Source organism: Silene latifolia, chromosome 3 (assembly GCF_048544455.1).
Source record: "Silene latifolia isolate original U9 population chromosome 3, ASM4854445v1, whole genome shotgun sequence".
Taxonomy (NCBI): domain Eukaryota; kingdom Viridiplantae; phylum Streptophyta; class Magnoliopsida; order Caryophyllales; family Caryophyllaceae; genus Silene; species Silene latifolia.
Genome location: NC_133528.1, coordinates 35,679,119 through 35,691,966, shown reverse-complemented (window position 1 = coordinate 35,691,966; position 12,848 = coordinate 35,679,119). Strand labels below are relative to the sequence as shown.

The window sequence follows — 12,848 nt, the reverse complement described above, 5'->3', positions numbered from 1 at the left end:
TGTGCTTCAATTCCGGCCAATTGCTTGTTGTAATGTTGTGTACAAGGTCATATCAAAATTGTTATGTTCCAGGTTAGCTGAAGTGTTACCACATATTGTTGGACAGAACCAGGGAGCTTTTATACAGCAGAGAAGCATCCAGGAGAACATACTAATCTGCCAAGATCTGATCAGGCTATATGAAAGGCCTCATGCTTCTGCAAGGTGTATGTTCAAAATAGACCTGCAGAAGGCATATGATACAGTAGAATGGTGTTTTGTTGAGAATCTTTTGGAAGAGCTACATTTCCCTCCTGATTTCAAAGCTATAATACTGCAATGCATAACTACAACTACCTTCTCACTCTCTATAAATGGTGAAATGTTTGGTTACTTCCAGGGGAAGAGGGGCTTAAGACAGGGGGATCCTCTCTCCCCCCTGATCTTCACTTTGTGTATGGAGTACCTGACTCGTACCCTGCAATATGCCTCATCAAAGTATGAATTTAAATTCCATCCTATGTGCAAGAAACAAAGGCTCACTAGTCTTATGTTTGCTGATGATGTCATGCTCTTCAGTAAAGGGGATGCCAATTCTATGATGCTGCTGTTACAGTCATTTGCTACTTTTTCTAATGCTACTGGACTGCAAGTTAGTGCCTCAAAATCTAGTGCTTATTTCAGGAATGTACCAGAGCAATTAAAGTCTGAGATACTGTAGATATCTGGATTTAGTGAAGGGAGCATCCCATTCAAATACCTTGGTATGCCAATCCAGACTACAAGACTAAAAAAGCAAGATTGTGAGTGTCTTGTGGATAAAGTATGTGCTAGGATACATGGGTATGGGGCAAGAAAGTTCTCCTATGCAGGAAGGTTAGTATTAGACAAGAGTGTGCTTAATTCTCTACATTCCTACTGGGCATCTATGTTTGTCATCCCCAAAGGAATCATCAAAAACATTGAAGCAGTTTGTAGAAACTTCCTCTGGGATAACTCAACAGATTCTAGGAGGACTCCTCTTGTGGGATGGGACACTATTTGTAGACCTAAAGATGAAGGTGGTTTGGGGCTCAAGGATCAGGAATCTTGGAATAAGGCCATGATAGGAAGACTGGTGGACTGGGTATCTATGCAAAGGGACTCAATTTGGGTTCACTGGGTGCAAAGTAATTATCTTAAGGGTCAGGAGTGGATGGAATACAAGCCTAGTTCGAACTCAAGCTGGGTATGGAGGAGAATTTGCAAGGTTAAGGACGAAATGAGGACAGGTTATGTTAATGGGCAGTGGAATGTTCAACCAGGAGGCTTTACTCCAGCTGGTTGTTATGCCTGGTTCAGAGGGACAAGACCAAGAGTTCAATGGGATAAGGCAGTATGGAATGGGTGGGCCTTACCCAAGCACCAATTTCTGGGGTGGCTGGTTGCTCATGAGGCATTGAATACAGCTGCTAGATTAGTCAGTTTTGGGGTGGATATTGAGGACAAATGCTATCTGTGTGGCCTAGCTTCTGAAAATATTGAGCATTTGTTTTGTGACTGCCCTTACAGTAGAAGAATTGTACAGGAGCTGAACAAGAAAACTACTTGGGTATTTCCTGTCAGGGGTATGATGGACTGGTGCATGTGTAGAACAGGTACTGTACTTCAGAGAGGAATACAAAATGCTATGGTGATGAGCCTCTTGTACCAGATATGGCAACAGAGAAATAGAAGCAGAAATGAGAAGGTTTTGATTAGACCAGAAGTTGTGGCAGGTACAATTTTGGAGGATATGAGGTCACGAGTTCGAACCCGAGAAAAAACAATGATGACTCTTGCAGAACGAGATTGGCTTGTTAGAATGCGTCTTATAGAATGATATCTTGTGTATGATCACCTAATGTAATTATCTTATTCATATTTATATAATTCTCACATTTCACCAAAAAAAAAAAAAAATTCTTACATTGATTTTATGGTAAAATGGGCACAAACTAGATCACCTTTCTAGTTTGTTCTTGAGCTAAAGATATATGGATGATCCTCCTTGAAAAACCTTCAAAAATAAAGTCTCCTTCAAGTTGCACCCAAGAACTACACCCACAAATTATCTTACAAATACTAACTAGATATTTGTAAAATAAACCCTTGATAATATGTAAATAATACTAACAATCTTAGTTATTATTTTTAGTTTACTAACAACTTAGTAAAAATGATGAATATTATTTTTAGAGAGAAGATAGATGAATTTTGTTCACATGCAAAATGAAGTGAGCAAGCAAGCAAGCAACAATTATGAACAAAATTGGTCTATATGGAGGGAAGGGGGCCGGGTAGGTGAGAGGTTGAGTGAGGGAGTGATTTTCTTCTTTTTTGTCAATCTTACATTACATGCAAAATTATTATAAGATAACTTATGGAAGTATATAAAGTAAGGTGAAATGATTATGTTCCTAATCATCCACAACACTCTATTTTACACGGTCCACTTGCCCATTTACGGGTCCATATTGGTTCTTATATTTGTCGCACAAATACGTGTAATTATTATTTTAAACATCGTTTCATGTTTAAATACTTCTATAATTAATTCGTTCAAATCACTCCGTAAATATATGTGTACCGCTACACATATTATTTACGTACTAATATTAATCATATTAATCAATCAGTACAATTTTAGTGAATTAACAATTAATTAACTAAAACCCGTCTCCCAAAATTTATTATTCAATTATCGCATAATTAAATAATAACTGTCGTGCCTCGAGTTCGCAACTCGAAATCTCTCTAAAAATAATTGACTAATCTTTTAGTCTATAAATCAAGGGACTAAATAAATTGTATCTCATACAATTAATTAGTTGTCAATTGGGGTTCGTTCCTTTAGGTGTGACCGAAAGGGGTCAGTTGATCACCGCCGTCTCACGACTATAACGTCAAACTCTAGTCAGCCAGCCGTTATCGATTTACGTTAATCAACTGACGAGGATCAAATAATTTAATATCTGATGATATTCCTTTAATGAGATTTATTATGTAAATGCACTATTGTGGAGGACACTAACTCCAACATAAGTTATACACTAACTCGATCCCATCACAACAATAATTGCTTGCATCTAGTAGAAAACATGTTTGTATGATCAAATCTCATGAATCCCCTATGAACCCATGACACCCTAGTGCTTTTAATCAATTGTTTACATCTCATTTTAATCATCTTGCTTGTTTATTTACCTTGTTATTTAGTTTAGTGATCTTCTATCTCAACCCAAATTGTGACACCCTTAGACACGACCATTTGCAATCGAAAATCCTACATCAATACCCGTCCCTTGGGATCCGACCTTTACTTACCTCTTTACTAATAGTAGAGTAGTTTGTGAAGTTATAAATATTGTTGTGGTCTAGGTAACTCCTAACGACAAGTAACCGAAAAATACAATCCGACCAAAAATGGCGCCGTTGCCGGGGACGGTGTTAACTTGATTTGATTTTCTTTGTTTGTTCTTAGCTGTGTCTTTCTTTGCCTTGGGGAAGTAAAACTCCTCAAGGTTTGTTCTAATTATTTTCGAGTTGTTTGATATTTTGAATGTCTAGAAGATCACAAGGTAACTTGTTACCCATTGATCACGAAATTGAAAGAACTTTGACAGACAATAGAAGACTTGCTAGAAATACTTTGAGAGGTATTGGTGAGGTTTTGGAATTTCAATCAAATACTACTGAGTTCATCAACCCTTTTGCAAGAGAAGGAGAGGAGAACCCAACACAAAATCAACCACAAAATCAACCCACAATGCCTAAATTTTCATCACATTCCGTACCAACCGAGGAGAACCTACCCAATGGTACTCCCACACCACAACACTTGACCGGTAATTTCATTGCAAAATCCGCATTTATCCAATTAGTCGAAAGAAGCCAATTTGGAGGGATGCCTAGTGAAGAACCTCATTCTCGCATGAAAACCTTTTGTGACAATTGTGAGGCGATTTCACAAACCGGAGTGACTCAGGACCAAATTCGATGGGTCTTATTTCCTTTTTCTTTGATTGGTACCGCGAAATAATGGTTAAAGAGCCTTGATAAGGCTACTCTTGGTATTAACTCTTGGAAGAAATTGGCACTTGCTTTCTACAAAAAGTTCTACCCTTTGGAAAAGGCTAACATGCTAAGAGCCCAAATCACGGGATTCAAACAAAGGGACAAAGAATCTTTATATGAAGCTTGGGAGTGATTCAAAGGAACTTGTCGCTCATGTCCTCATCATGGACTTAGCGAGTGGTTCTTGGTACAACAATTTTGGAATGGTCTTTATGAAGACTCCCGAAACATTCTCAACATGGGATCAAATGGTATGTTCACCGAAGTTGACGATAATCAAACATGGAACAAGTTTGAGGAAATGGCGGTCCATAACTCACAATAGAGTAGACCTCGAAAGGCTACTAGAGGAGGAAAGCATAAAGTGGACTCTATTACTCAATTGGGTGCTCAACTTAGTGCTCATATTGATACCATCAACTTGAAGTTTGAGAAGGCTATGGCTAAGCTTGAAGAAGCCTCCAAATCACCTAAGCAACATGTTAATGCCTTGGTGGCATCTTCATCAATTCCAAGTGGAATATGTGAGAATTGTGGAACTTTGGGACATGACCAAGTGAATGTAGGGGGACAAGTGAATGCTTTCCAAGCATACAAGAGTGGTACCCCTTATTCCAACTATTACAATGAAAACACCAAATTTCATCCAAATCTCTCATACAAAAGCCAAAATGTTCAAAACCCTCAAACAACGTACACCCCACCTCCAATAAGAAACCAAAATCAAAGGCCCTTTTACAACCAAAACCAAGGTTACTAAAATCAAACTCCATACAACCAATCCAATGACCAAGGTTTTGATGTTTAAAAAGCGGTCCTCCAAATGCAAAAGAACCAACAAGAATTTTTCACTCAAATGCAAAAGGATAGCTAAGCAAAAGACATCACCATCAACAACATCCTAGCCCACACAAAAATGATGGAAACCCAAATGACTCAACTAGCATCTTCCAGCTCTCAAAGACAAAAGGGGCAATTACCACCTCAAAGTAATCCCCCAAAACATGAATCGGTGAGTGCCATCCACTTGAGGAGTGGTACAAGCTATAAAGGGCCAAAGAAGCAAGTTGAGGATGACATTGTGGAGACTAGTGACAAGGAAAGAGTTGTGCAAAACTCTAGGGAAGAAGAACCCACCATTTAAGAACTTTCAAAGAAGAATGAAGAGAAGGCCAAAGAGAAGGAGCCAATTGTGATTAGACTTCCATTCCCGAGTCTTCAAGCTAAGCCTAAGTTTGATGACCAACTTGGAAAATTCATGGAGATTGTGAAGAATTTAGAAGTCTCGATTCCATTCACGGAATTGATCAATCATGTTCCGGCCTATGCAAACTATATGAAAGATATTGTTACAAAGAAGAAATCTATCCGGAAGCTCGAGACTATTGCTTTCACTAAAGTGAGTAGTGCTATTCTTCAAGGAAGTTCACCTCCAAAGCTCAAGGATCCGGGAAGTTTCTGAAGGAAAAGTAGATCTATATACTTACATATTCATATATGTGTTACAAATTAATTTGTCATAAAATTAATAAAGGTCTTATGCATGCAAACAATAAAGCAAAATAAGGAAGAAACATTATTCTTACATTGTATTTTCGGTTCAAATGGGCACAAAAGAAATCTCCTTTTCTTTTGTTCTTGAGCTTTCCTTTTGGATGAACAAAAGATCCAAGTGTAGGATCTCTCCCAAGGAATAATACCCAAGGCTTTCTCTTAATTAAAATTAATATTATAGGTACTAGATAATATTAATTTTGTAGAAAAATGACCCAAAATAATTTGGTATTTTGGCTCTCTAAAACCGGTTAGAGGAGAGGAGGAGGAAGTATATTTTTATCTTTCTAAAATCTTATTTTGATGAGTTGAATGAATGAATTAATTTACACACTCATGCATGTAGTATGTAAAAATTATGAGACAAAAACTCTTTTGCCTTTCTCTATGGTGAACCGTGTAGGAGGGAAGAGAGGGGAAGAAAAGACCCAATGCATGCCCTTGTTTGCCTTCACAATGCAAACTAGGGTTGCATGGCTAGGCTATAGGCAAATGATGGTGTTTTCCACTAACTTAATCAACCATAATATTAGCCTAAACCACCTCCAATTTTCGGCACTTATGATAATATGGATTCCATATTATTTTTGTCAATTTGTCAATATGTCACATGTCACATGTTACATAAAATTGCTATGTATTTTTAACATATTAAAAATCAACGTATTAATAAAAATACGTCATATACAAAAATCGACTTAGTAATTTCATAATTACTTGTACCAAAATATTTTACCATTTATAAATCACAACAGATTGTATTTATAATAATTCATTCAATTTTCGATTGTTTCTTTAAACAATAATTTCATCCGAGTAATGATACAATTCGATTACTCAGACCGTATCTCATTTAATCACATTTCAATATGATACGTAAATTTTACTTCCAAAATCGTCCGTCAATTTTTCAAGTAATTTAATTAACTCGTAACGTTATACGATCAATTAAATAATCAATTAAGAGTGTTGCCCTATAGGTATGACCTAGGGGGTCAACTGATCACCACCGTCGCACGACAGTAATGTCAAACTCTAGTCAGCCAATCATTACCGATATATGTTGACCAGTTGACAGTAAAAATTACTTCCCAATTGTATTCTTTAAAATGAGATTTTAATAATGATATTTAAATCATGTGATCGCACTATTGTTGAGGACACATTTCCCAACAATCTCCCACTTGTCCTCGACAAGTGTGCGTCACCAATTCTCTTGTCCTATTACTATCTCCCACTCAATGCAAGGTGTCTTTCAGGTCGTACTTGCAAGTGATCATATCGAGAGTGGTTTCCTCGATCTGGAGAATAACTGATTTGACCGGACTTATCTATCATAGATACTTTCCGAGCGTGGCCACGCATTTCCAGTTCATTACTCCTCGAGTGGCCCTGAGATATTGTTATAACCCTGACTAGGGGTGGACAATTCCTATCGCACTCATTCCCTTCGACTAGCCACAGCCATCATAACCCAAAATATGCCCATTTGACCCCATTTACGAAGGTCGTAGTAACACAAATCAAAGTTAATCTGAAACTGTGCCATCTTAGGCGAATAGTCTTTAGTCAAAAGAATCGACTCATTTGAATACTATAGTAGCTCTCGCCACGACCAGGCTATATAAATTTGCCAGAACTCTATAAGCGGTCATAAGACCCGACAAAATGTTCCTAACAGTCTGCCTATGTGATCGACTAGTCATCTCACATGACTCTATGGCACTTGAACTTGCCATCAATCGCATCACACTCTAGTCACTTTGAGACGTCACCTCATACAAGTGACTATGGGCAAATACTATGTTAATCCGTGTTCACTTTAACGGGGTTCAATTGTCACTACAACCCGTTTGGATGTAACAACGTATAAATTAAAGATAAAAGACAAATGTGATTATGAATATGAACAAAAACAACACTTTTATTTCATTTCAAAATCTAACATAGACTTGGTACACGTTTAAGTCCCATGGACACCATATGTCCATCATGTTTAGCCTGCGATAAAGGCTTGGTGAGCGGATCGGCTATATTGTCATCCGTCCCAACCTTACAAATCGCAATTTCCTTTGTTTCAATGAAATCTCTTATTACATGATATTTTCTAAGTACATGTCTAGATCTATTACTAGACTTTGGCCCCTTAGCTTGGAAGATCGTCCCACTATTATCACAATAGAGAGTGAGTGGATCATTGGCGGTAGGTACTACTTTTAGACCTTCCGTGAATTGCCTGATCCAAACAGCTTCCTTAGCAGACTTCGATCTTTGCAATGTACTCACCTCCGTTGTAGAATCCGCGATTCTGACTTCCTTGAAGCTTCTCCACTTTCTGACACCACCATTGAGCATAAAAACGAAACCAACTTGTGATTTCAAGTCATCTCTATCTGTTTGAAAACTTGAGTCCGTGTATCCATTAACATGCAACTCGGTGTCTCCTCCAAACACTAGGATAGAATCCTTAGTTCTTCTCAAGTACTTAAGGATGTTCTTGACAGCAATCCAGTGACTCTCACCTGGATTTCCTTGATATCTACTCGTCATGCTCAAGGCATACGAGACATCAGGACTGTGCATATCATGGCATACATGATTGATCCAACAGCGGAAGCATAGGGAATCAACTTCATGCGTTCAACATCATGGGGTTCGGAGGGAGATTGAGTCTTGCTCAATATCGTCCCGGTTACCATAGGTACCAAACCCCTTTTGGATTTGTCCATGCTGAACCGTCGAAGAATCTTATCAACATAAGACTCTTGACTTAGTGCCAATATCCTCTTGGATCTATCTCTATGGATCCGGATACCTAATATGCGTTGTGCCTCTCCTAAATCCTTCATTTGGAAGTGGTTACCTAACCACTTCTTAACAGAAGACAACATTGGAATATCATTTCCAATGAGTAGTATGTCATCGACATACAAGATTAGGAACACAACATTGCTCCCACTGAATTTCATGTATAAACATGGTTCCTCAACACTTCGAGTGAAACCATTTTCCTTTATAACATGATTGAATCGATGATTCCAACTTCTAGATGCTTGCTTAAGACCATAAATGGATCTCTTAAGTTTGCACACTTTGTTAGGATTTTTAGAATAAACAAAACCTTCGGGTTGTATCATGTACACCTCCTCTTCTAAATGCCCATTTAGAAAAGCGGTTTTGACATCTATTTGCCATATTTCATAATCATGAAATGCGGCAATCGCTAACAAAATCCGTATGGATCTTAGCATGGCTACGGGGGCAAATGTCTCATCATAATGGAGACCTTGGACTTGGGTAAATCCTTTTGCCACTAGCCAAGCTTTGTAGACATCGTCATGTCCTTCTATGCCATTCTTGACTTTGAATATCCATTTGCATTGAAGGGGTCTTGCCCCTTTAGGCAAATCTACCAAGTCCCAAACTTGGTTTTCATGCATAGAATCCATTTCGGACTTCATGGCTTCAAGCCATAAGGAAGAATTAGGACTAGAGATTGCGGCCTTGTAGGTGGCGGGCTCGTCACTTTCCATGAGCAACACATCGAGTGTTCCATCTTCCTCGATAAGTCCCACATATCGATCAGGATGACGAATTACTCGACCCGTCCTTATTAGTGGAGGAGGTACAACCGCGTTAGACGACGAAGGAATTTCTTCTTGCGTCTCTACCTCGGTTTGTGGCTCTTGAACTTCGTCAAGTTCAAAATTTCTCCCACTCTGTCTCTTACAAATAAATTCTCTTTCTAAGAAGACAGCCTCGCAAGACACAAACACTTTGTTATCTTGAGGTTTGTAGAAGTAATATCCTCGAGAGGTCGAGGGGTAACCTACAAAGATGCATTTTTCGGATCTTGGGGCAAGCTTGTTGTCGTTCTTAGTTTTGACGTAAGCATCACATCCCCAAATCTTCATATAGGATATATTGGGGATCTTTCCCGTCCACATCTCACATGGAGTTTTCTCGGTGGACTTTGTGGGACTATTGTTCAAAGATCGAATTGCGGTTTGTATCGCAAATCCCCAAAACGAGTTCGGTAACTCGGTTTGACTCATCATGGATCGAACCATATCAAGTAGGGTTCGATTCCTCCTTTCGGCAACACCATTGAGTTGTGGTGTTCCGGGTGGAGTAAGTTGTGATATAATACCACAACCTTTCAAGTGTGAATCAAATTCAAGGCTAAGATATTCTCCACCACGATCGGATCGTAGTGCCTTAATCCTTTTGTTCAATTGGTTCTCTACTTCGTTTTGAAATTCTTTGAATTTCTCAAACGCTTCACTCTTATGTTTCATTAAATAGATATACCCATATCTACTCAAGTCATCGGTGAAGGTTATAAAGTAGTCATAATTACCACGAACGGTGATACTCATTGGTCCACATACATCGGTGTGTATGAGTCCCAATAGCTCACTAGCTCGTGGCCCTTTACCACTAAAAGGATTACGAGTCATTTTGCCAAGTAGGCAATATTCGCATGTACCATATGATTGATAATCAAATGGTGTAATCACATTAGTTGAAATTAATCTTTTGATGCGATTCTCGTTTATGTGACCTAATCGACAATGCCAAATGAACGCTTCACTTGGGTCACTTGATTTGAGTTTCTTTGATTGAATGTTATAGATATCATTAGTTGGATTTGAGGTCTCTAAAATGTAAATGCCATTGATAGAGGAAGCTTGGCCTATAACCATGTCGTTCCTAGAAATAGTACAACGATTGTTCTTAATGACAAAACAAAAACCGTCCATGTCTAGCATGGCGATTGAAATAATGTTTTTAGAGAGTGTAGGCACATAAAAACAATTATGTAAATACAACTCAAATCCATTAGGCAAAGCTAAAACATAAGTTCCTTTGGATTCGGCCGCTACCCGAGCTCCATTTCCAAGGCGTAGATCCACATCTCCCTTGCTAAGCCTCTCCACATCTCTTAAACCCTGTAAATGATTACAAAGGTGAGAACCACAACCGGTATCTAGTACCCATGTCGTAGTGGAAGTATAATTTATATCAATAACATAAATTTCTTTAGGAATTTTACCTTTCGGAGTGATGATTCCTTCCCTTATATTTCGTAAATATACGGGACAATTCCTAAGCCAATGTCCCATGCCATAGCAATAATGGCACTCATCATTAACTTGCATGAAGTTTTTGATTTTCTTTCCTTTCTTCTTGAACCTTTTGCCCTTTGAAGCAAGAACTTGATTGCTTGAGCTCCCACTAGCTTTGGCATCTTTATCTTCCAGAGACAAAGACCCTATAGATTGTATGAGGTAGTCTTCCTGAGACGGACTCACACGAGGTCTAGTAGTAGTAGGTGGTTTAGAAGAAGTGATGAAGTTAAGGTTTCCATCCGAACCTATCCCATAATGAAGTTCTCTAGTGGTGTCGAAATCATTGTTGGAGCAAACGTCGTCAAAAACATTGTGGTAAGACTCAATAGTTATCGGTGCGGTAGCATTTGATGGATTCATTGTAATGAACTACAAATATGGAGGAAAAGGAAATATTAACATTTGTCTTTTTAAATCATACTTGCAAATTAACAAGATATGATACATTTATATAGTGACCTCTACCCAACTATTATAAATGATTCCAAGACCCAAATTCATATTGACTTAGGCACGGTGGGGCCGATACATCCTTTATCAATATAACTCGGTGGATTAACGTTTAATCGATTCTACTTTTAGAACTCTTGGTCGATAATATTACATTAACAATTATCTTTAGCCCAAAACACATTCGACAAGGGCACGGTGGGGCCGATACATCCCTTATCAAAAACTTTTGTTGAGTTCAATCCAAATTTCGAATAAATGTGTCCATGATCCAAACCCACATTAACTTGGGCACGGTGTGGCCGATACATCCGTTATCAACATGAATTCGGTGGATAGAAATTTATCACCCACTTCCCCTACGTAACAAGGTTTGTACCCCGGTGGGGCCGAGCGCACTCCCTCGCGAAATAGGTTTTCATGGTTTCTACTATTTGGTAAGGCTATGTCTCAATTAATTGTTTTAGCGAGAGGTCATGTCAATTTATTATCTATCACGTTTTAAGTGAACTAAAGCGGTGAACTACGATAATTCTAATTGACACGGTCGATAAACTCGATAAAACAAGGATGCATGTTTTAGTTATGGCGATTTAGCGATGCATGTGACATAAAATAAAATGCAAGCATAAAAAAAAAAAAAAATCCTAGTATGGCCTTTCCTAAAATAGAAAAACTATTTAACTATTACATAATCGGAAACCAACTCCATTGGTCCCTTGAACTTCGGTTGTGGCACGCATCTCGAGGTAACACCGTCTTTATGTATCGCCATTCTTGAAGAAATCCGACTTTGGGAACTCCGGAATGAATAAAATTACATAATAAATTACATAATTTCCTATTATACATTTGTAACTAAAATAAAATAAATCTATTAAATTACAAAACGGTGATACGAGATCACAATAAAATTACAACCGAATCGATATTCCCATACATTTCGGGAAATACCAATTAAAATCTAAGGCCATACTAAGTAAAATTACATAATTCAAAATTATATAAATTAAAATTATGACAATCATAAAGAAAATGCAGCATTATAATATGTATGAACATGCTCAATTTTATGCTAAACCGCCTTTAATTAGCCAATATCGTATATTACTCGGTTTTTACGGATTTGCGTGATTTCAACACTTTACAATCACAAAAAAAAATTACATAAATTCATATTTATGCATAAGTTAATTACCCTAACCTCTTAGGACTCAAAATTTAGTCTTCACTAATAATTTGACCATAATTAACTCATATATTTATAAAATTGTTCATTAATGGACTAAAAATTACAAAAATAAGCTATAAACCTCAAATAAATCACAAAATTTCAAATAAATTCAAAATTTGAAATTTAAACTCATGAACATTCTGGAAAACTACCATGACACTCATAATGTTCAAAATCTTAGGTTAAAAATTTCGAAATTTTTCCGGAAAAACAATGTTGCGGTTTATCGGTTTTAACTAAAATAATCATAAAAACATGGAAAAATTATATTCATTAACTTTTCAATTTTAGATCTGAAAAAGATAATAAAAAGCAACATTAGACGTTTTTCCTAAGTCATAGATTATGTTTTATTAATTTTTCACTAATAATGTCACTATTTATGCTATTTTTCTTCAAAAATC

At 37.4% G+C, this 12,848-nt stretch overlaps 1 protein-coding gene and 1 non-coding gene across 2 annotated transcripts; one reads left to right on the top strand and one right to left on the bottom strand.

Moving 5' to 3' along the window:
- Positions 1-745: 745 nt before the first annotated feature.
- Positions 746-1,840, top strand: LOC141648940 (uncharacterized). Its single transcript, XM_074457644.1, has one exon. It carries the CDS (start codon positions 746-748, stop codon positions 1,838-1,840), a length of 1,095 nt encoding a protein of 364 aa, XP_074313745.1.
- A 2,298-nt stretch (positions 1,841-4,138) lies between these two features.
- Positions 4,139-4,245, bottom strand: LOC141650840 (small nucleolar RNA R71). Its single transcript, XR_012546852.1, has one exon. It is a non-coding gene; the product is annotated as a small nucleolar RNA R71 (small nucleolar RNA).
- Positions 4,246-12,848: the final 8,603 nt, after the last annotated feature.

What these genes read in the sequence shown, in the direction of transcription:
- LOC141648940 (XM_074457644.1), top strand. Translation starts at nt 746, where the DNA reads ATGCCAATCCAGACTACAAGACTAAAAAAGCAAGATTGTGAGTGTCTT.